The following is a 23,221-nucleotide window of genomic DNA, read 5'->3' as shown; positions in this document are numbered from 1 at the left end:
GGCCGGGACCGGATCCCAGGGGCGTGCGGAGACTTTGTGGCTCGGGTCTCCACACCGATAGCATTTTTTTCTGACCCTGGGGGTCCTGACTGATGGTCAGTGCTGCTGCAAAAGCGGACGCCAGCGATTCGGTGTGATGTTCGATAGAGCCCACTCGGTTAAACGCCTCTATTATCTGAACTAGCGTTGCATTCACGGGCAGAGCCTGTAGCACCTTTCTTCAGTCGGTGTTTGTGTTTTCTACCACTAGCCTTTGTAGCAAGGCGTCTTTTGCTTCCCGATTATCAATCTGCTTATCTAGCGCATCGTGAAGCCAATCAATAAAACTCATGTATGGCTCAGACACCCCTTGCTGGACCTTTATAAAGGGCTGCGCGGGCTCCCGGGTCTCTGGGATTGTGAACATTGCCTGGAGGGCCATGGTTGCAGTCAGCTGGAGGATGCCTGGATCTAAATTTGCCTGAAGGCGCAGATCCACCATCGGGTCTGTACCCATCAGTTGAGGTATATCCACTCCGAAAAGCGGATCCCCTGGCTGCCTTTCTAAATTTTGGAGTGCTGCATGTTTGCACAACTCTCTCCATTTCTGTTCCCATAATAACTTTTGTGTCGGAGTTAATATCGTCGCCGTCACTTGCCAAATGGGGTTAAAAGCTGTCCCGTCATGACATTCTCCAGCAGGAACTGCGTAAACGGGGCCGATAACCCATAAGCAGTCGCCGTCCTATGTAGTTCTTTAATAAGGTCCCACTGGAAGGGGTGCCAGTCATTTTGCCCACGATCCCGAACTTGGACTGGAAAATCGAGCCCTGCACACCCCCCCCCCCCCTTTATTGCTTCTCTCTGAAGTTGTTTCCAACGATCTCGGGGGTCAAAGGGAATGTGGCTGACGGCCGCTGAGACGCTGCCCCCCCCTGCTCCCAGGTCTGCCAGGTTTTCTCCCTCCAGCGTTCTGCAGTCACCGCTTTTTTTTTCCCCCCGCCTGCGCAGCCTGAGCGGCCGCTGTCGCTCAAGGGGACGAGTTTCGGTGATGAAACTGCCCGCCTGACGGGTGAGGGGGGAGCCGCGGATGATGTCTGCCTGGCCTTCAGTACGGCCAGGGAATATAAAAGTAAATAGCTCTCTTCCCTCACAAACGCCCTGTCTCTCCTCGCCCGCTATCAGCCCCGAGGCCTGGCCGGGCGGGTCGCAGCCTCGCTGCCTTCACCCCGGCCCGGCCTGTGCCCGCCCAGCCTCCAGTGCAGCCGCCGCGCCGCCCTCCAACTGGCTGCCGGCGCTGCCCGTCAGCAGAAGACCCGCCCCCTCTCTCGCGTCCTGCCTCGCGATTGGCCGCGCCTCCCTCAGCCGCCGAAGGCGCTCGGGGCGCCGCCATTTCAAGAGCCCGTGCCCGCCCCAGCTCCCGAGCAGGCGGCGGGGCCGGTCAGGGCGTCGCCGCGCCGGGAGCGAGCAGCCGCCGCCGCGGGAGCGCGCCCGGTGCCGGGATGCGCGGGGCGGAGGCGGGGCGCTGGCGGCGGGCCCCTCGGCGTCCCTCCGGCGGCAGGTAAGGGCGGGGGGGGGGGCCGCCGGGGCTGCCCGGGGACTGGGAGCCGCGGTGCCGCCCGCCGCTGCCCCCGTGGGGTCGGGTCCCGCGGGGACCGTCGCGTCTTCCGTGGCGCCGAGTCCCGGGAGCGCTGGCGGGTGCGTGCCCCGGAGCCCCCAGCTCCGTCCTGCGGCTCGGGGCCGGGGCCTGGGGCACGCCGTGGGGTTCGGCGAGGAACGGGGACGGTTGGCGGTGTGGAGCGGCACGCAGCGGCGAGATCGGATCTGAGAGCTTTGAGCGCCTCTGTGCGCAAAATTCAGTTCGGGGGGATGTCACAGGCGTGGCTTGCCTCATCTCTCCGAGGAACAGAGCGGTTCGGGTCTCCTGACGCTCGTTTCAGGCTGGTTGTCGCTTGTTTCCACGGAAGGGTTCTCAGAAAAGCGTTCCCCTGTTTGATGACTGGAGATGCGGGTGTGCGATGTCTTTCCTTTTCAGAAGGATTGCCTTATAAAAAGCTTTTCACGATTTTTTTTTCACGATCAGGCTCCTTGGAAGCTTTTAGACTTGCTGTAACCTGGCGTAAATGGCACCCAGCTTCTGTCTGGAGCTCTGAGGGCGCGGAAGCAGGCGCTGCCCTCAGGGTCAGGCCTCTCCTTCCTGCGGCCAGGAACGTCGCGAGGCGCTGGAGCTGCAGCCTGCTGTCAGGGAGGGACCCTTTCACCTCCTGGGGACACCCGGCCCCACGTGCCGCTGCGGCTCCGCGTGCCCAGAGCTCAGTGAGACCCTCAGAGAGAGCGCTCTGGCTTTCCAGGCCTCCGGTCCGCACGTGCTGGCCTCCACTCCAAATCGTGTTTGCAGATCAGTCAAACTACAGAGGGAGACCATTGCATTTTCCATCTCCAAATATCACGGCCAGACCATGCGAGAACATGCTGGCCACGAGCCTGAGGAGGAGTGTGCAAAGAACAGGGCGAGGATGTGCTGAAGCCCCTCTTTCTCTCTTGTGCTCTGCTACTTACTGCACTTGGTGTGACCTGTGCATATTTCACAACCCTTGAGGCATGCCTTGAGCTTGTCTGGCCTCCCTTTGACTCCTCATAAATGGTTAATCATGGCTTTATTACCATCCGTGACATCCTGCAGCGATGTCTTTTTCGGATTGAGGAATCTTTGCTTGTCTAGGTCTCCCTTGCATAGAAGATGTTGCATGCTTTTTGTCGCCTTTTTCTGAGTCTTTTTTTAGCTCTGCTTTTTTTCCTCTTGGATGAGAAGCGTCAGAGAGGTATGCAGCCTTTCCAAGAAAGGTACCTTGGCGACTTCTGCAGGGTGACAGCGTTGTTCTCCTGGGGCTTCCATGCGTTCTTAGCAGACTTAATGACAGCTGCCTCTTACGGCAGCAGTGGCCTCATCCTGATGCACTGGGGTTTGGATTGCTTCCCCATGGTGGCCTCAGCTGGAGTGCCTCACCCATGGGCTGTCGATGCATCTGTAAGGTGTGTGTGTGTGCGGGGTGCGTATCCCTTGTCAAAAGCTTCTGGAGAACATCCTCTTGCGGTTCTTTCAGCGCGTATTCTAGCTCTGCCCGCACTGCATCCTGCGTGCATTGCCGTGACTTGTCCTGCATGAGGACAGTGTTTTCACTGCCCGTCGGTACCCGCGTTGATCCCACCGTGCCCGTCCCAGCAAACCAGCACTGTCCAGCAGGTGAAAGATGAGAGAGGTGGTAAGAGGCTGCAGGTGGCTCTTCAGCGAGGGAAGAGAAACAAGCCCTCTGGTCAGTGCCACACGTGCCTGGGGGGTGGTCTCAAGCTCTGTTAGGTCCTACAGCTGTGCAAGCCATGTTTTCACGTGCTGGGAGTGTGGCTGCACTGCGACAAGTCATTGCTGAGACTGGGTTTGCCAGACCTTGATGACACCGGGCTTTTGCTGTGGTACTAGTGGTGAGCAGGCGTCCTTGTCTTGTACCATCAAGAGCTGGTCTCTGTGGAAGTAAAACACCGGGATTTATGGTTTTGTGCCAGTATCTGTTAGCAACAGTGATGCAGCAGCGCGTTTTGGGAATATGAATTTTCCAAAATATGAAAATGAATTCTACCTCCCTGAGATTTTTAAGAGGTAGTTGGATGGGAGACAGAAAAAAATAAAGCTTAGAATGAGCAAGTGTTATGGAAGTCAGCTTATCTGTTGGGTATGTTAAGTGCTGCAATGTGCTCTTAATAGTATTCTCAAAGATTCCATCCTTTTCTAAAGTCTTGCCATGCTGTGTAAATTTGACATTGCTGAGCATGTCTGTACGACCTGGTGCAAGCATGCACGTACCTTGTCTGTGTTCCATATCGTTCAGTTTGTCTGTTCGAAAGAATATGGTGTTCTTCACTGTGAGTGGTTTTTCTTCTAGCCTGTAAACCCACAAATCTATATGTGGGGGGCTTCAACATGTATCTTTGCATTTTGTCCAGTGGCAGGATTTTATTATTCTTCACATTATTTATAAAAGCCTGAATAGAAAACATATTTCCTGTCAGTACATTACCACTTCATGCAGAATAATAAATATTGTCTAGATCCTCTTGGTTCCATCCATATTTGTGTGTGCCTCTAAATGTCGAATAAAAGGGAGTTAATTCAAATGACAGCCAATGACTGTACTACAAACCTAACATCACACTGAACGAGGAAAAACATACGGAATTAATTCAGTAAATATTTCATAAGATGTTCTGCAGCATCTGTAAATATTTGTGTTTTACAAAATAAAAATTCACACGTGCTGATATTTCTGCTTCCTGGTTTGGTGTGTACATCACAAAAAGAAATTCATTAAGGGTTGTGGTTTTGCCGTGCTGGTCAGTGCAGGCAGCCCCCAGGTTACCAATGTGCCACCAGCATACAGAGCATTCGCCCTGTGGGCAGTTTGACTTGCTTGCTAGTGCTCCACAGTGCTGTGTTGGGGTTTGCTTTCACATGTTGTAGCTTGCTGAAAGTGTTTTAGGATGGGGAGATGTGTAACCATCTCTTTCACAAACAGATCGTGACTCCTGTTGTTTGATTGATTGTTTGGTTTGGTGTTGTTCCCCCCCACGGGCATTAATCTGTTTTTGGTACCTGTTGTTTATACAAATTAGTATTTGCTTTTCCATCCTAAGCTTTTACAGAAAGCTGAATTTGTCGTGATTATAAAATCAAGCAAACTTTCCTTAGAAGAAATGGCTTGCTGCCGGGCAGCAGGGGTGCAGTAGGTAGGGTTCCCAAAGGCCATGGTGCGACACGTCGAGGGCCTCGGACATCCTGGAGTTAGCATCGTGACCATGCGAGGAAGTTCAGCCAGATGTGGCCAGTGCAGGCCTGAGACACACTGGCAAGCAAGGATCAGAAGGGATTTATTTACTGGGAAATACTTGCAAGAACAAAAGAAGTGTGACTTAACCAAATGGTTGCGCGTAGGGAATACAGTGACTGTGTGCAACAACCTGTGTTCCTGGAGGTTAAATGTCATGGGCAGAGGGAGATATTTTTAACTGGTCCTCAGTTAAGTACAACTTCTGAGTTTTAACTGCTTATTGTGGACACAGATGAGTCCCCTCTTCCTTTCTGAAGCAGCCTTCTGGATGTTTGAACACCGCCATCGTGGCTGTTAGCCTTCTCATCTCCAGGCTACATGAGCTCAGTGAATGCAAGCTTTCCTCACAGGACGTGTTTTCTAGACTTTCTCTGTAGTGGCTTAACTACTTGCCATAAGTTTGTTAAGCTCCAAATAGCTGCTTTCAGTTTGTATATTTAGGTAGGAAGAAAGACGTATGCACCCACAAGCTTGTTATGTTTTTCCACCAGTATTGGTTGGTCTAACAGAAGATATTACCTCTTCTCACAACCCTTTATCTCATTTAGAGGCTTGCATCATCATGACCACAGCAGTGCTGACGTGATAGCCTGCGTGTGCTGTCCCCTTGATGCTTCCATTACTCCCAGTTTGTGCTTCGCTGCCTCTGCTTTGTCCCCCTGCGTGCTCCTGTGTCTGAGCATTTCCTGCATTTCGAGGCTCGGGAGGGCCTCGCGACTTGTCAGGCTGCTTTCTATCCATTCTTCATGCCTTCTGCAACAGGACTGTTTGGCTTGTCCCTTAAAACTATTTCTCCAAGTATTGCAAGGTGTGTTTTTTTTTTTTTTTTCATTCAGGAGAATCTTTGAAAATTTTGAAGGAGATGAAGGATAAGTGCTAGCAGTCAGGCTATAGATGCCTTTGACTTCAAAATATGGCTTTTGTTTGTATTGACTTGTAACTTTCCGTGTTCTAGGAACTGTGGATGGAGCGGAAAGCTGAGGAGCTGAGCCCTTCGTTGAAGGCCCACGTGTTGACCCTGATGCTTGAATGAATGCAGAATGGAAATGCTTCCCGGAGTGGGTGTGTTTGGAACTGGCAGCACCGCCCGGGTCCTGGTCCCCTTGCTGCGAGCAGAAGGCTTCTCTATTGAAGCACTCTGGGGAAAGACTGAAGAGGAAGCGAAGCAGCTGGCAGAAGAAATGAATATCTCCTTCTACACGAGTCGGACTGATGATGTCTTGCTGCACCAGGACGTAGATTTGGTTTGCATCAATATCCCTCCACCCCTAACTCGGCAAATTGCTGTGAAAGCTCTAGGTACCTTTTTATTTTTAGAGTTGGACCAAAAATTCATAACTAATTGGCAGATTGAAATTTGAAGCTCAACACGATTCTGGTTCTAGCAAGGTGCAAGTACAGTACGAAAGGTTTTGCTTGGAATCGGTAGCACCATCTGCAAGGAAGGTTACCTAGATTTTATTTTTATTTTTTAGAACTACTTATAGCATTGAAAATCTTGAATCTATTGGGCTAAAATTTTCCATGTATTCTTCAGACTGAACTTGCAGTGGGGAGATTTTTATTAAAATAAGCTACTTCAGAAAGCATGCTGAAGTAGAAAAAAGTTTTCTTCCCATTTGGGGAAGAAAAAAACAACCTTGTTGTTTAATTCATTTCAGATCTTCCCATGCCTTGGAATGGGAACCTGGAATTTGTTTTGGAGAGAGGGGGAAGGGAGGGGAGACTTTCAGCTCTGCTTGTTGTTCCTCCACAAAAGCAAACTTGAAAGTTAAAAGCCCTTGAATAAAAAATGTGCGTACACGCTCAGTAGAATTGTGTGAGTCAAGACCCAAATCCTCTGCGGATGCTGTTTTCAGCAAGCGTGCCGTGCCCCTTGCCACCTCTTGGCGATGCCTTTTCTCAGTGTCTGTAACAGGCTGCTATGGTCCCAGGTGCGGACTTGCTGGAGGAATCCTTCACCTGGCGTGGAGGAGAGGGTAGGTGGCAGCTGGGGACAGCAGGAGGCATCCAGCAAGGTGAGCTGGGCGAAAGCGTCTGGGAGAGAAGGGAGAACTGGGCCGGGCAGGGAGGCAGGAGGCAGCCGCCCGGGCACCCCGGTGTTCCCTGGTTCTCCAGGGCATGGCTTTGTAGTGCTAATGTTCCCTCACCTCGCACAGCGTGGGGGTGCGTTTGTGTGCAATTCTGCAAATAACAAGTGTGAGATTTTTATTGTGTTTACAGCAGATCCACATGAGATAATTTTAGGATGGGTAATAATCTCAAACCGTGGGAGCGAGGGTGGTTTGTTGTTCTTAGCCTCTTTGCTCTGCAGTAATTTGTTTTGGAAGTAAACAGCTCCTTACACATTTGCAATGCCATAATGCTGCTTAGATATGCAGAGAGAGAATTTAGGGTTTTATATGTTGTTAGATTTCTTTCTTTTCAAAGAACTACTGTTCTCTGAATTTAAAGTATTTTAATTTTTGAACATTTGAACTGTAAGTTAGAATTTATCTTTAAATATGCTAGAAATTCCTTTAAATGGTAATAAGTATTTCAGTAGTTCTCTTGGCTCTTGATGGTCAAGCATGAAGTGTGCTGAAAGGAGAGGATTGCACCTTCTCTGGTGGATTAACTAAAATGAATAGAGAGTGTTTCTTTGAAAGCTGACACTGAACAGTGGAGGCAAGGTGGTTAAGGCTGCTGCAGAAGTACAGAGGTGATGTGTATGCTTGACTGCAAGACAAGTGTAGATAAGTTGGAAAGTTGAAAAAGCTGGGGAAATCAATGGATGAAGCTGTCAAGGGCTATTTATTCTTCACTTCTGATTCCCAAAATATTCTGATCTGCAAAGTGCTGCAGGCAGCTCAGACCAGTATGATTCTGGCCAAGTCTTTCAGCTTTCTAGGTAGGTTAGTCGCAACAGTATTTGTATATCTGCTGCCAAGTATGTCGTGGCATATCTGAAGCCAATGTTGGATAGCTTGCTATAATTCAGCGTTCTGGAGGAACAAAAAATGAGGGTAGGGCAGGTGACAAGTGTGTTTTCTGAACATTCAGATTGATACAATGATACTTGTAATTGGAAAACTCTTGGCTGCAAATTGTTTATGACAATAGATTAATAGATTGATGTCTTACCAGCTGAGACTGGGCTTTCGGAGAGATTAGATGTGGTACGGTGGTAAGTCTTATTCAAAAGAAGAAAAGAACGTACACTTTCGTTACTTATTTGTATATTCTTATTTATAATTTAAAAATGTGCTTAGTTTTTTAGTACTGGAAGTAAGGAGAGAGAGACCCAGTGTTTCCTGCCTGTGCTATTTGTTTGTGTAAGTTCCTTACTGACAGACACCCATAAAGAAGCCTAGGTACAGCCTTGGCATGACGGAGATGAAGTTGTAGCACTGGATTGAGTTCATGAACCAGACATAACAGATCAAAGCCTAGAGCATCATTCAAATTAAGATGAGTGTAATCTTAGGGTTTATCTCAGTAACAGGTAAAGCAAGAAGCTATTCTAAAATTTGTGCTTCTTTTGATCTGAGAGGAACTAAATTAATTTCACAAAATGCCTGTTTCGTGGTTGATGTCCCACAGCTGAAATGCATCCACCTTTGTGTGAGGTGAGCCCAGTGCCGAGTTACTGGCTGGCTCGGATCGCAAAGCGTGTGACGTGTGCGAGTGAAGCGAGGACTGGGGAGGCAGAGCATTAGAAGTCCTCAGAGGAGGATTTCTTTAAGACTTTAAAGGTGATGCTGCTGCTGAGCCCAGCCTTCAGACAGATGTCTTGTGGAATGGCAACAGAGGAACTTCTTACTTGTCCAAGGAATCTTTCTGAAGTAGCTTGTTTGGCCCCCTGATTTTGTGGAGTCCATACAAATTATAGCATGTATATGTTAATTGTGGAGGAAAGAGTCAGAAAGGGCTCTATCACTGCACTGCGACAAATGCAGATCTCCTGTTCTTGAAACAGGATGAACAAGCGTGCTGTGAGTGCTCTTTGCATATTGTGCTTCCCATGTTTGTAACGAGTAGCATGGAGGTCCTTTCCATCCATATGCAAACAAGACGTGAAATGAAGGAATGCGTTTTGGAATGAGCATTCATTCACTGGGAGGCTCCTGAAGCAAACAGGTTTGAAACAGATGGTTATTTCTGAAGAATCCTCAGACACTCCCAGCTGCTTATGACGGACACAGAGATGATTTGGTGTGCTTCAGCAGTGGCTAGGCGTACATCGTCCTAGGTGCAGCCTCAGGTTTCTTACATTATTCAGGGGAATCAAGAGCTGGGGCTTCTGTTTGGTGGAATGGACATACTTACGTAGGCTAAGCAGGTTTAGTAGTATGATTCGATGTTATAATTCATACGGAGAGAGGTGGGGCTGAGGATTTCAGGTGTTTATGGAAGGTGTTGGATGGGCAGTGGTGCATGCACCAGCCAGGCAAACAAGCAAGCAAGAAGAGCTGCAAAGCAGTGGCTGTCGTAGCGAGGCTGCTGTCCCAGCCCAGCCACGCTGCAGGGATGCTGCTCTGCATGGGTGCCCCTCCTTGTTGCGTTCACGGGGACACAAAGGGCCTTCTCGGGGGAGTGGTGGGCCACTGTGTTTACAGTGTCTGTTTCCTGCATTGAATGTGTCAGGCTGCAGCCCCTCCAGAGCTGCCTCTTTAAGGTTTGTGCTTCACTTCTCTCATTTTTAATAAATATTCCCCTCCAACGGGGTGTCCTCCCTCCTTCTTGGCTTGACTGGCCCCCTCCCTGCTAGGGGGCCTGGTATTTCTGTCCCCTCCTCCTCCTTGTGGCTCTGGGCAGCCTTGACCAGGCAGAATGAGTTTTCTATGCTTGTGTTTTATTAATCACAGCTATAAAATACTTTGAGCATGGCAAGTTTTGGATCTGCTATGGCTAACCAGCTGCTAGAGAAGCAGAGACGCTGTGGCTGATGGACCGTGTGGATCTGAGTAGAGATGTAAGATTCCTTTAGGAGACAATACTCCATTTTATTCTGCTGTCCAGAAAGTGTCCCAACTCACCTGGTGGTTTTTTATTGCTTTCATAGGATGTGAACATGCTCTGAATCAGGTATTTCATTGACTGAAGTCATGATTTGGCTCTGTTAAGTTAGTGAGAGTTAAGACGTAGCTGTACTTGCTACTGGAGGCTGGTTCCGCGCCAGAGCATGAAATGCCTGAAGCATGTAAAATGGTGCCTTTCTTAAAACTGGTGTCCTTATCCGAACACAGAGAGAACATTAAAACAAAAATCATCTTTTCAGTGTTTTCATTTGTAACCAAAATGCCAGTGGAAAGGCACAGAGCAACCAACGCCTCTCCTCGTACCCTGTTCAGGGCAGAGCTCCGCACTGCAGTTCTGGAAGATTTTAAAGCCTGAAGCCTGTTTCAGGGTTAGTTACAGTCGTGACAGGGTGAGAGCTTCACGCTGCCTAGACAGGAGCACTAGGAGCATAGTTCCACGGTCAGCAGTGACATGCAGCAGTGGGAGCAAGAAATGCTTTCAGAGGAAGCTTACAGGGCTTGTGGAGGCACGGAGCTGGTAACGCAGGGTGCGTTGGCTGAGAAATGTCTTCCAGGACACAAAGGAGCACTGGATTCATTCAGTGGAGCAGGCTGCCTGTTTCTGGGGAAGGACAAACTAAGATAAGTTTTAGGGAGTAAGACTGACTCTCTAGCCTCCTAGGAGGACTGCAGTGGTGTACGGTGGCTGTTGCGCTCCTGCGGAGCTCTGAGATGTGCCCAGAGAAGACCTGAAGGGCTGCAGTGAGCCTGCAGGCAGCTGAGCCACCTCTGTCCTCACTCACCGCCTCTGATGGGGGCAAGCCCGATCTCTCTTACCACAGCCTGGCTTCCTTCCTCCCAGGCATGCAGCACAGCCCCTTCCAGGGGCTCAGACTCACCTGTGAGCTTCTTCTTTTAGCCTGGGCTCATTTGCTGCTGGGCTGGTGGGCTGGACTAACTCACAAAGGGCTCTGAGGAGTGCTCTGGCTGCATGCTGGCTCTGGTTCTCCTAGTTGGTGGGGATCTCAGTGGGAAATTTTGAAGGTGATTTAGGAAAGCAGCGTGGTATAAAGTTCAGGCCAAGACAATTGCCAATTGGCAATTACCATTGTCAAGATAACTGTAGCAAGACGAGGGCTGTAGGTTGCTCTGCAGCAGCAAGCAAGGCATGGCCATTGCACTGTAGGGGATCTGGTACCCATCTCCAACGCAGCCCTCGTCCCTGCCATCTCTGTAGGCGTGGGAACTGCTGCGGAGCTTCCCACTGAGGGCAGCTGCGGGGATGTCCCGCAGGTGTCACGGTGTCCCTGGGCAGCAGCTTCCCAGCCCGTGCTGGCCTCATGCAGCAGCTGCCAGGCCAATACACGTGGCCCCACGCGTCTGCCTCCTTCCCACGCCTCAGCAGTGGTCAGCGGGCCGTGCTGAGCGATGTCGGGGCGCTGTGCTGAGTGCCGTCCACAAAAGACATCTGATCTTAGCTCCTCGAGTGGCTCGGTCTGCGCTGGCACAAAGAGCACAGTACTGACACAAAGCCAAGTGAAGAGCAAGAACTGGGAGAAAGACCCTGCCACAAAGAGGGCGGAGAAGTGAATGTTTCGACATTCACGTGGTTGGTTTTGCAGCCCGAGTTGGCTACTGCATTAAATTATGTGCCAGAGGGCGGGGGGGTGCATGAGGGGGAGGGAGAGCAGCACTGGCAGAGCACTGACTGCAGAGCTGTACCCCCGGCATATGCAGATTGAGAGTCGCTTTCATTGCCCATTTCCTTTGAGAATTACATGATTTGTTTAGGATGCTGTCAAGATCCTCTTACTTTTACTCTTTTCATTTTTATTTTGATGTAACCTGGCTTGAGATGAATGCCATTTAAAATCACAGGGTGACGAGAAGGCAGATAACCTCAGCACTGAAATATCTCAAGAGGAGCTCAGCCGACCCTGGGGAACATTGAACAGAGAGTGGTGCAGGGACTGGTACAGGAGAGTCAGAAGTGGTCCCTGAAATGGGTTTGCTGGTGGGCAGCCAGGAGCATTTGGCAGGCTGAGAGACAGCATCCTCAGGGAGCATGACCCTGCCCTTCTTTGTCCATTAAAGCTTCTGCTGACTTGTATGTATTCAGGTGCTTTCTTTGGAAGAGACCACTAAAAATTGTAGTTTTGTTTTCTGAGTGGACTTTGATTTAATTTACTGCAAATACGTGTTCAGAGCTTCCCTTCCCATTAGTTGTCCCAGACTGAGTGGGGCAGAGCGATGCGTTGCAGGAGCTTGCTGGCCCCTGGACCACTTGGCAGTTCCTGAAAGTCTCACTTGGTGCAGCCAGGAGGTGGAGTGCTCAGTGCAGCAGCTGCTGCCATGTGGGATCTGGCTTCCCCCAGTACGCAAGAGTCTGATTTAAACATTTGTGCTGGTGTCATCTCATCCTGCAGATGACAGAAGCAAGGAGCGTGGTCCAGGAGGAACTTTCAGTGAGGCACCTGCTGCCCTGTGTTCCCTGTAAGAAACAGTGGTATGACTAGGCTGAGCTTCAGGTCTGACATCCTGAGTTAATGTCTGGAAACTTCTAGGTATATCCCTAGATACTACATTGAAAAATGCTTTGGATTATTTTATCAGAACAGGCATATACGGAAAAGTAAAGCCGTGCTGTAAAAAAAAGAGTGAGAATGGGGGAAGAGAGAGTACCAACAACACTGGGTGTAGGCGTTTGGTTGAATCTTCCATTGAGATGCTCTTTTGGATCATCAGTTTATTTATAATTTAAAGTATATTTAAAATAAAAAGACTATCCACACTGATTCAGGCTGGGCACAAAGTAAAGCACATTACTAATAACAAAAACCACAGTAGGTCATTTTGCGAGTGCTGCTCTCACTTGGGTAACTCATGCAGTCACCTTTGCAGTCCAATCATACGTGTGGCTCGTACATGCAGACCAAAATGTTTCACGTTAAAAAACATTATTTCAAATTTTTGTATGCTGTACGCAGGCCACCACATACCTTGTATTTCTATTAATCTATTACAAATAATAAATTCATAGTGATGATAAAATTCAAAATCAAATCTCCCCTTTGCTCACTTCTTCCCTGCAGAGTACATAGATCTCCATGATTTCTTCCCTTCTGGCTGTACAGGCATTCAAATAATTGTATAGCTACAATACTTAATTGGCATAAAAACATGACACGGTTCATCTATCATGATGTGAAAATGCTCTGTATTTATTTAGAGCTTCTCTCTGTGGGAGTTTGTCAGCTCTGCGACGAAAGCATCATGGAAGTATTCTTATTTTAGTTCCTGAACCTTTGCCTTTGAAAGCCTGACTCTTAAACTCTGCTGATAAACTTTGGGGCCTTGCATCATGTTTTGCTCATGAGTGCTGTTATTTTTTTTGTTTGTTTGTGCTGCAGGAATAGGGAAGAATGTGATCTGTGAGAAAGCTGCTACCTCTGTGGATGCCTTCAGGATGGTCACAGCTGCCAGATACTACCCCAAGCTGATGAGCATCGTAGGCAATGTTCTCCGTTTCTTGCCTGTCTTTGTGAAGATGAAGCAGTTGATAGAAGAACACTACGTGGGCAATGTGATGATCTGTGATGTACGAGTTTACGGGGGAAGCCTGCTCAGCCACAAGTACAACTGGATCTGTGATGAGCTAATGGGGGGAGGAGGTCTGCATACAATGGGAACATACATTATTGACCTTCTAACCCACCTCATCAACAGGAGAGCAGAGAAAGTCCATGGTTTGCTCAAGACTTTTGTGAAGCAGAACACAGCTATAAGTGGGATCCGCCATGTTACTAGTGACGACTTCTGCTTCTTCCAGATGCTAATGAGTGAGGGTGTCTGTTGTACCGTGACTCTCAACTTCAACATGCCTGGATCATTCATTCATGAAGTCATGGTGGTTGGGTCTGCCGGTCGCCTCATAGCTCGTGGGACGGACTTGTATGGGCAGAAGAACACTGCACTCCAAGAAGAACTATTGTTTACAGACTCTCTGACTGTCAACAAAGGCCTTTTGGACAAGGGGTTTAAAGACATCCCGCTGCTCTACCTAAAAGGAATGGTATACATGGTGCAAGCGTTGCGGAAGTCTTTCCAAGACCAGGAAGATCGTCGGACATGGGATCATAAACCTGTCTCTATGGCAGCCTCTTTTGAAGACGGTCTGTACATGCAAAGTGTAGTAGAGGCCATCAAAAAATCTAGCAGGTCAGGGGAGTGGGAGGCTGTGGAGGTCATGACCGAGGAGCCAGATGCCAATCAAAACCTTTGCGAGGCGCTTCAGAGAAATAACTTATGAATATTCCTGCTTTGGAAAATAGGACGATTGATACTTCAGGCTGTAACTGTACAAATCCTCTCTGTTTTTAAGATATGTAGATTCTTATTTAATAATGTTTCTTGTTTTTTCTTTAAACATGTAAAATATGCCATGTTCTCATAGAAATGGTTCTGATTTAAATTGTTTAGAGTTCTAAATATTTCCGTTTTTTGTAAACGTATTAAATGTTTGTCTTGGAGACTTAGAAAAACTTGAATTGCCCTTTGCACTTGCAGTAGCTGAAGTGAAGCATGGATCTCTGCCATTGCATGGCTTGGGAATGGGACACAACCCCTCTTGCACAGGTCGCTTGTTTTAACAGTTTTAACAGGAGATTAAGAGAGCAAGATCAGGGAGCATCTGTTGTTTAGATGCCTTTGCCTTCTCTTGGAGACTGATTTAGTTTTACTCCTCAGTTGGTGAAATTTTATTAAAGAGTTCAGTGATGTAACATGTCTCTAAACTCACATAGGACAGAGTAGAACAGAATAAAGCTTGTAAAATAAGGATCAGCCTTTGGCTTTCTGCACATGTCAAATGTTTTTCAAAGTAATTTAAGCTGGTATTTTATTTAAATGATGCTATGAATTCCCTGTTGACGGTGTCTTGGCAGTTATGAGGAAAGTCTTTGGGAAGTCTGTCATATATGTGATTCTTCCATATCTGCAAATGTTTTCTTTCTACTCAAGAGACTGACTGCATCCAGCAGTTTTTTTTTGCATAAGCTCTATTTCCATCAGTTGTGTTTACTGCCCGGCAGCACCCGGACCATGACTGTGGGGCCACATTCTTATTTCTGCGACTGTTATTAAATGCCTCACAGGCAAGGCACATTTCCACAACCTCACTGATAATGAAGCGGCAAAACCGTAACCTTCCAGGGATCTGAAGATAGAAGTAAGGAGGTATTGCCTACCTCTTGCAGCTCTTCTGTGTGCTGACTGGGAAACTGTCACACTACACACATGCTGATACCTGAAGAGAATGGGGACTGAACTATCATGAGCAAGTCTGCTTTGAATCTCAAACACTGGATATTAACTCTCTGGTCCTGCCCTCCCTCACACCCTCCTGCAGCTTGTGTCCGGTGGAGATATCTGTTGGCAGATCATGGGTGGAAGCTCATTCCATTTGAGAAATATTTTTCTCCAAAGCAGGTATGTGGAAGGGATAGTCCATTTTTACTACGTTTATTTTGTGTACTTGAAAGCTTTTTTAATGTATTATTTCCCACTAAATTGTAACTATGTATTTATGTATGTTAACATGCAAACCACTGTTTCATAAGCTGGTCCTTCCTGAAAAGAATCTTACTTGTTTTCTACAAAAATAAAAAGTTGTTTGAGGGCATTCTTCAGGCAGCTGTGTGCTTGAGTTTGATTTGGACAAGCTGAAGCCATCACAATAAATGTCAATGAGGGGCTCCCAGCTGGGGCTAATTACCTGTTGAGTCATTCCTTACCCCTGTGCTGCCAGCTGAGCAACCTGGGTGTGATAAAGTAGGAGATAACTCTGTGCTGTCCTTGCCGAGGTAGTTGTCATCCATGTATTACCAAGGGAAAGTAACTCCTACCAGAAGGTCCATTTTCCACCTCATTGCTCTTTTTTTCAGACTATAGCTGTTGAGTAGCTGATTTTTGGAGATACTTCTGTGTATCCTGGGTTTCCCATGTCAACTTTTGTGATTAATGGGATCTTTATTTTCTGCCTAACTGGTTGCAGGAAGTTCTGGAAGATGCAAACTAAGAAGCAAAATCCCCATGGTATGGATAGGAGCATTCTTTAGCCAGTGTGTAAATGAGGTATTTACCTTCAAGGATTTATTTACTTTCGGCACACTTTAAAATTGACTGATACATCATTTTTAAAGGTTAGAGCACAGAACCAGCCAAGCTCCTCAACAACCTCATCTCTGCTCTAAGCTGGATGAAGAAAGTGGCACTGTTTTCAGCTATAGCAGGTGGACCACTGAAAGTTCTGCATCTCTCCACAAACCTTCCTTTCCAGGTAAAAGACTGGTCTGCCATAGCTCTGAGCATCTACTGTCTATGCGCTATGTAAAGCAGGTGAGTTAATGTCTCCTGAGCTCACCTGGGCCAGTCACTGCATTCATTCAGATAGAATAGCTCTGGCTTCTTTCATGCCAGTTTTGGATCTGTTTTAAAGCTGTTGTCCCTGAATTGAGAAGCTTCCTTTGTGCTACTGTCAAGCATCTGCCCAGGGCAGAAAATCCTGAAGTATGACTCCTACAGGAGAAGAAAGCACCAAGTATGTCCTGTTAGGCCTTGATCCCAGAGGAGGAAAGGGGATGCCAAGGCTCCTGGGTGAGCAGGAGCACGTCTTGTAGCCTGGCTACAGCCTGCAAGAAGCCGTCCTGCGCAGGGGGGGCAGCAGAGGGGGATGGTGCTGAAGGAGCACTGCTTTGGATAAGGTGGGTCCCTGCTGTGACATCTAGATTCTCCTATACAGTCCTCGTTTGTCTGAGGCAGATGTGGTGGAAACACCTGCTAATTAACACCGCGCACAGAGCTAATGCCTATTCAAGAGGCTTTAGCTGGCCAGCATGAGTGATGCTTCCTGCTGTTGCCCCTTAGCATGTACCTGGGTCTGCTGCAGTGCAAGCACGTCGCATTTCTCAGTTGGATCTGGAGGGTGAGTCTGTGCTAGATGTTGCTCTGGGCTTACGTTAAGCCTGTTGCAACAATGCTGTGAGTTTCTGGACAGCTCACGCCCTAGTTTTCTTTCTTGAAAATCAATGCAAGGGGTGTGGTGGGATGGGGCCATGTTCTGCTGCCTGCTGGGATGAGAAGTGGTGATGCAGGGTCATCTCCAACAGCACGGGACACGGCTGGTCCCCTGGCTCCTGCTTTTCATACGTAAGGAAGAAATTAGGACGCATCCTAACACCAAGCAGGTATATTTTATTATAAAAATTGTGGTGGTGTTTCCCCTGCCCCTCCTCAGGTATATCATGTTCTCTGCAACCAGGAAAAAAAAAAAGGGGGGGGCAAACCAAACCAAAAAAAACAACACTGTTTGTATGGGCAAGGTGCTGATCACCACCCTGCAGGCCAGGCTGTAGTCAAACAGGAGGCAGACAGCTGTGAGGCTATTTATCCTAAGGAAAGAGTGGTGACACCAGGTAGGCCGTGCAGCTGAGCATCTTCTCAATGTCAACCTGCATGGGTTGGTCATCCAGTGCTGGGGCTGGGATCTCCAGAGCGCTGCTGGCCGAGGTTTCTGCAAGAGGAGTGAGTGGATCAACTGCCCGTCTCTGAAACAGGATAAACCCAAGTGTTTGCAGTGGTGGGACACCAGGTCCCAGCAGCGTGGGTGGAAAGGTCTCACTGGGCCACCAGCCCGAGCTGCTCGGAGCAGACCTGTCGGTAGCTCCAGCTCAGGCTGGCCGTGCTTATGTCCCACCAAGGCTCAGAAACCACCTCTGCAGGTGAAGTGCCTCTGAAGTAGGATAAAGTGACGGAACCTGCCACCAAGGGCAGTCATCTACAGAACCAGCAGCACTAGTGGAGTGGAGCTGGCAGCGAGCTGTAAGCACTGCAAGTCCAGGTGATTTCTGCCATCTCAGGTAAGCATGTAACTTTAAAAGGAGCTACAGTCTGGCCACTTCTTTCAAATAAAGCAGATGGTCTGAACCACACCAGCTCTTCTCCCTCTGTTTTCCGTATTTATAGCTGGTCACTGACAGCCTAGAGCAGCAGGACTGCAGAGCCTGGCTGCTGCTGGGTCTGTGAGCAGCAGCAAGGATGAGGTGTGGAGGATCTGAGGGCCCCATAGCATTTGGGGATTTATAGGAGAGTTGTGTCCAACCCCGTTGGTTTGGGCCTCTGGGAAGCTCCAGAGTGGCACATGCAAGGACAAAGCCTCCATTTCAGGGTAGGTGAGCTGTGGGGACCTGCAGGTCTCTGGTCACTGGCAGGACAAGGCCAGTTCCCCTCTCCCAGGCCTTCTCAGCCTTTCACCCTCTCCCTGCCTATCTATATGACCTGCCAGCAGGTCATTCCCTTCCTTGGTGGCCTGCTTGGCTTGGGGTCCATGTTGCCTGGCCCTGTACCTTGTGGGTTATGCATGAGAGAGGCTGCAAAAGGGCTGTCAGTAAGGTGAGTTCTCAATCCTTGGCTCAGCCAGTTTGTTAGTGGCAGATGACCTTGGGAGTCAAATGCTGCAGAACAACGAACAGAAAGCTCATTTTGGTAATATACCCCATTCTGGTGCTTTCTTCTGCATCCATAGAAGGTTTACAGCTGCTTAGTAGCACTGCAGAGCAGCATGTGCTTTGGAGAGGGAGCTGATGGATCCAACTTGTGCTAACAAAAGGCCCCAGGCAAGAGCTGTGCACCAAGGCGGAGGCAATGCCCCACAACATCTCAGCAATGTGCAGACTGTGACCTGCAGCAGGTTGTGCTGTGTTGCCCAAAGCTGGGGATCAACAGCAGAGCAGCAGGCTCTCCTTTGCAGCTATTCGAGCTCAGACAGGCACTCTCTGCTGCAAGGAGCAGGCATACGAGCTGGTAACCCAGAGGGACTCCAAATAACCCAACAAGCACACTGAACCTTGTTGGAGCTCTCCTTCCAGCTCTGGATCAGTTGCTGTCCCTGCCGGCCCTAGGGTTTCACCTCCTTCTTCTGATGGGCACATCAGCCCCGGCATGTCGAAGTTGATGTACTGGTACAAGGGCCGCAGGCGAGGCAGTCGTCCTGGAGAGGCACAAGAAGGGGCCAGCAGTGACAACCACTCCCTGCCAGGGCTTTGCTGTAGCTCAGGGGCAGCACTAGTCCTGGGTGTGATGTATAAAGCATGTTCGTTCATTATTTCCCATGGCTATATTAAGAAGGAACAAAGGGAGTCACAAAGGGAGGCAGCAGTAAGAACCTCGGGGCACCCTGCCTGTTGCTGTCTCGGGCAGAAGACTGAGAGAACTTTGCGTAAACAATATAATTGCCAAACCGATAACCCACTGCCCTATCTTAAGACAAACCAACATGACCGATTCAGGAGGGGAAAACACCACATACCAAGCAGAGGAAGACTGCTGCCTTCATCCGTGCAACCACCACAGGGACCGGAGCCGACCCCCGAGCAACAGCCAACGCAGCCGCGGTACCAGGCCGGGGGGCTGCGTAACCCCGGAAGAACTCGGTGATAAAAGGGGACTGCGAAAGGGGGGGGCGCGCGCCATTTGGAGGAGCACGGACTCCCCGGCCGCCCAGCGCTGTTTTGCTTGCTGATCGCTTACTCAATAAACTAATTCTTTCTGGCTAAAAGAGTAATTTATAACACTGGGAGGAGAGGGAAGAATATTACCCCTGCCAGGACAGGAGTCAGGGGCTGCAGGGGAAGGCGTATGCCCTCTAGCCACGGCTGCCTGGTGGGGTAAAAGCCAGGGATCTGTGGCCACATCCCAGGGACAAAATAGCAGCTGGAGGGAAGAGTGAGGGCAAGTCGGCCTGAGCATCACAGTGCCCAGCTGAAAATTCACCAGTGGCAGAGCCCCTGTCACCACCTGACCCACAGGGGTGTTTCCAGCTCTGGGAGCAGCAGACAGGCTGGGGGCCACACTGACCTATTAAGGATTAAGCCTTAGAACGGCATTTATCCTGAGACAACTCAGTTAAAATCACCTAAAGCATGTGAGCTGCCAACCCAGACTGCACGGACACAGCCACCTGCTGTGCTCACCCAGTGCATCCCGGGATGTGACCTTTCTGCATGGCTGCAGGCTGCTCCTGCTTCTCCTTTTCTTGCTTTTCTTCTGCTGCTTGGCAGAGGGGCCAGCATTACCTCCGGGGGCGCCCGGCTCCACGGCAGCGGGATGCATCCTCTGGAAATCAGCATGCTGCAGCACAAGGGCATGCGGGTCGGTCCTGTGGGGCAGAAATCAGCTGTGGGGCAGGGCCAGCTCTGCGCTGGTACAGCTGAACGCTGAGAAGTTGCTGAGGTGGGAAACAGAGCCCTGTGGCACCTGTGGGGCTCCATGCCCCCCCGTGGGTGCTGCATCCAAGCACAGCCCTTGCCCTTGGTCTGTGCCTGGGGCTGGCCGGCACCTGGCTGCTCCTGCCCTGCCAGGCTGGCTCAGCTCCTCAGCTCCCTTCCAGCACTGCTCTGGTTTCTCTGTTCTTTTAGACTCTAAGCAAGTCTGAAAATTCCTATAAACCAAGCTCCTCAATTCTCTTGCATGGTGGTCCCGGATGTGCTGCAGCATGGAGCTGGCTCCTGAACGAGATGGGGTGACTTACTTTGCCTCCTCGAGTCTGAAACCATAGGCCAGCAGCCAGGCCTGCAGTACCGGGACAGAGCCAAGGTCCGTCAGTGCTGGGAAGAGCTCCTTGTACCTCCCCATCTCCTCTTCGTACAGCGTGGCGTGGATGACGACACCTCTCCCGTCCTCAGCCCACTGTGGCAGACATGGGGGGACAGCGCTGGCAAATGATGCCCCTGCCCTGCTGGTTCCTGCAACCGTTTTCCTTGTGCCCTGGCATGGATCTTGCAGCCACCATGGCTTGGACTAGCCAGCAGTAACCACCTGGATTTATGGGTTTACACCTAATATGGCCTCAAGGACTTGAGGGCAAGCCTAGACTACTCGTGTGTGGGAGCAACCTGTGCCACTGCAGCTTGTCCCTCAACACCAGCGTCCCGCTGTCCTTCCCTGGGCTCTGGCTGTTTCCCTGCCCCTGCACGGCCACGGGGCCACCACAAGGCCCTGGGAACAGCCTCAAGCACGCCAGCGGGGCAGAACACCCCAGCCAAATGGGTGGGGACTTGGCTGGGAATTATTTATGCAGCTTAACTAGAAACCTGCAGATAAATGTTTGGGGTCATTTAATCTTGGTTAGAGAAAAATTTGGGAGTAACTTGGTGCCTTTTTTTCCTGATAATTGGGCCCTGCCCCAGAGACAGCCACCCTCTGCAGAAAGGTGCTTTTGCTGTGCCTTCCCTCTCCCCAAATTTTGGTACACGTCAGGGTCCCCTGCTCTTGGACAAGGCTCACACAGAGGCGTATGCTATGCTCTGCACCAGGGGACAAAGGTTGCTCCCATATCAAACGTGGCATTGCCCTTACCTCCAAGGCTTTGATGTCCGGGTTCTCCAGGGCTGCTGACAGCTCAGCCAGGATGCGTCCAGGCTCGTGGCCTCCACTCTGCTGCCCCGCAGGGCTGCCCGCCAGGGCGGGAGGCTCCATCACGGACGCTGACATGGAGGAGGCTCCAGGCCACCGACCAGCATCTGTGTGGAGACCAATGTCTGTAAGAATTTTTGTCCAGTGCAGGAGCTCACCCCAGTCTGTGGTGCTCTGCCCGGACAGGGCATCTGTCCCCAGGAGCCACAGGGACAATGGCCGCCATAGGTCTGGCAGCTTTGAGGAGGCTGAGCTCTGCCTGGTGCAAGACCCCCAGGAGTTGCTCCAAAGCAGCCAGCCCTAGGTACTCTCTTGTGGCACCTGGGGACACAGGAGGTGGAAATGTTCCCAACGCACCGGGTGCTGGGGCCAGTGCCCAGCTCAGCTGTTAGCCCTCTGCCTCCATCACTGCTTGTTCAGTCTGTAACTGACCCGCTCACCGCAGCAGGCCCATCTTTGTCCCTCCCCACCCACCCTGAGCTCCACGAAGACCCTGACTGTCCCAGCACAGCCCATGCAGCTGCCCTGTGCCTCTCTTGGGCCAAGCACCAGCACCCAGACCCCGGCCTCAGCCTTGGCGGGGCCTCCCTGCCGCAGGGAGCAGGGGGAGGCAGCCGCCCCGCCACGCAGGCCTCATGTGTAGTGACGAGCTTGATGTCCTGACACATTAAGGACTATCCCTTTCTGCTCTAACCTCCTGAATTAACTCCCAGTTTGCCTTTTAAACAGCCAGACAAACACCATTTTGTCATTTCCACGGACTGTCTGTGACCCTGAGAGGCAGCAGGCACTGATCACCCGCCCTGGCGAACAGTGCACCTCACCACTGGTCCTGCCCACTCCCTCTGCCGCTTCCAGCCACAAAATCCCACATGAGCGGCCCCACGCCCAGAAGGCAGCACAGGGAGAAGCAGTGTGGGCGACAGAAGCCAGCCATCGGTTTTTTAAGCCATGGTAACCCATGAGCAGTGGTAATTCATGCCCATCTCACCTGGGCCCTAGGCTTGGCTTGGCTCTGGCCTTCGTTTTGAAGGTGCCAGTTGGGAAAGAGATTCTGGAAGGCACCGGGGGAGGCCGTTACACCCTGCAGGGGGGCACAACAGCAATACGGCCTGAGATCCAGGCTGCCCACATAAACCAAGAGGTGGAAAAAAGAGATGGGGATGTGGCAGAGCTGGGCTGACCAAGCTGCCTGTGGCAGTCCCATGTGGTAGAACAAGAGATGGTGTCAGGATTTGGGGGTTGGGAGGTTCAGGGCCTCAGGGACACTGCAGCACTGGGACAAGTCACTGGGAGGTGGGGGTCTCCATCCTCTGGGGGTGGCAGGGCTCTGCGACATGGCTGTGACAGCCCCAAGCTGGCCTTCACCAAGCCTGAACATATCAACAGCAAAACCATGGAAAGGACAGCACAGAGGAAGCTCTCTAGCCACCAAAAAGCAACCACAGATGAAGGGCACTCCTGGGCATACAGCTGCTGGCAGAGGCCAGCTGTATCTCGAGCTCACCATGATGTAGGGAAATGGCTCTTGCATGTTTATAAACACGATGGCATTTTGTTGACTCATCCGAATAATGTGGCAGTCAAAGGAGTGCTCCAACAGGTGAATGCGGTGCTTTCTGGCTGACCCCAGCACCAGCATCTCCTCCATGATAAATTTGTTTCACCATCCAGCACGGAAGCAGTGGCACTGGGATGTACTGTTACAAGGGAAAGCTGTGATTATGGACAAGCACATCCACACCACACAGCATGGCCTCCTGAAGCAGCAAAGCTGGTCAATCTGCGGCTCCTGTATTGCTGAACCTCCTGTGACCTCTCCAGTTTGACCGAGGCAAAGAAGTCTTCAGCACTTGCGCAGCAAACAAGGGCCTTTCAGCTTGACAAAGAGCA

General features: G+C 50.3%; 2 protein-coding genes across 3 annotated transcripts; one reads left to right on the top strand and one right to left on the bottom strand.

Moving 5' to 3' along the window:
* The first annotated feature begins 1,343 nt into the window (after positions 1–1,343).
* On the top strand, positions 1,344–15,539 carry GFOD2 (Gfo/Idh/MocA-like oxidoreductase domain containing 2). Of its 2 annotated transcripts, none has more exons than XM_083851567.1 (3): positions 1,344–1,540; positions 5,815–6,103; positions 13,270–15,539. In XM_083851567.1, exon 3 carries the CDS (start codon positions 13,326–13,328, stop codon positions 14,166–14,168), a length of 843 nt encoding a protein of 280 aa, XP_083707693.1. In that variant the 5' UTR covers positions 1,344–1,540; positions 5,815–6,103; positions 13,270–13,325; the 3' UTR covers positions 14,169–15,539. The 2 variants fall into 2 exon arrangements, with proteins under 2 accessions (XP_083707693.1, XP_083707692.1); XM_083851566.1 differs by having other exon boundaries at positions 1,345–1,540; positions 5,815–6,158.
* Positions 13,733–21,798, bottom strand: LOC310905374 (uncharacterized protein C16orf86 homolog). The gene is made up of 5 exons (XM_083851568.1): positions 21,272–21,798; positions 20,445–20,602; positions 19,888–20,072; positions 18,762–18,905; positions 13,733–17,429 (listed from the first exon to the last, which is right to left on the bottom strand). Exons 1-5 carry the CDS (start codon positions 21,404–21,406, stop codon positions 17,308–17,310), a joined length of 744 nt encoding a protein of 247 aa, XP_083707694.1. The 5' UTR covers positions 21,407–21,798; the 3' UTR covers positions 13,733–17,307.
* Positions 21,799–23,221: the final 1,423 nt, after the last annotated feature.

Source organism: Anser anser, assembly GCF_964211835.1.
Source record: "Anser anser genome assembly, chromosome: 11".
Classification (NCBI taxonomy): Eukaryota; Metazoa; Chordata; class Aves; order Anseriformes; family Anatidae; genus Anser; species Anser anser.
The sequence above is the reverse complement of the archived record's forward strand: the minus strand, read 5'-3'. Positions and strand labels throughout refer to the sequence as shown.

Excerpts from the sequence above, each read along its gene's own strand:
- GFOD2 (XM_083851566.1), top strand. The coding sequence starts at position 5,900 with ATGGAAATGCTTCCCGGAGTGGGTGTGTTTGGAACTGGCAGCACCGCC. Across the intron at positions 6,159-13,269 it reads AATTGCTGTGAAAGCTCTAG|GAATAGGGAAGAATGTGATC; the intron begins GTACCTTTTTAT and ends TTTGTGCTGCAG.
- LOC310905374 (XM_083851568.1), bottom strand. The coding sequence starts at position 21,406 with ATGTCAGCGTCCGTGATGGAGCCTCCCGCCCTGGCGGGCAGCCCTGCG. Across the intron at positions 18,906-19,887 it reads CACATCCCGGGATGCACTGG|GACGACTGCCTCGCCTGCGG; the intron begins GTGAGCACAGCA and ends GTGCCTCTCCAG. Across the intron at positions 17,430-18,761 it reads GGAAGGAGAGCTCCAACAAG|AAACCTCGGCCAGCAGCGCT; the intron begins GTTCAGTGTGCT and ends CTCCTCTTGCAG.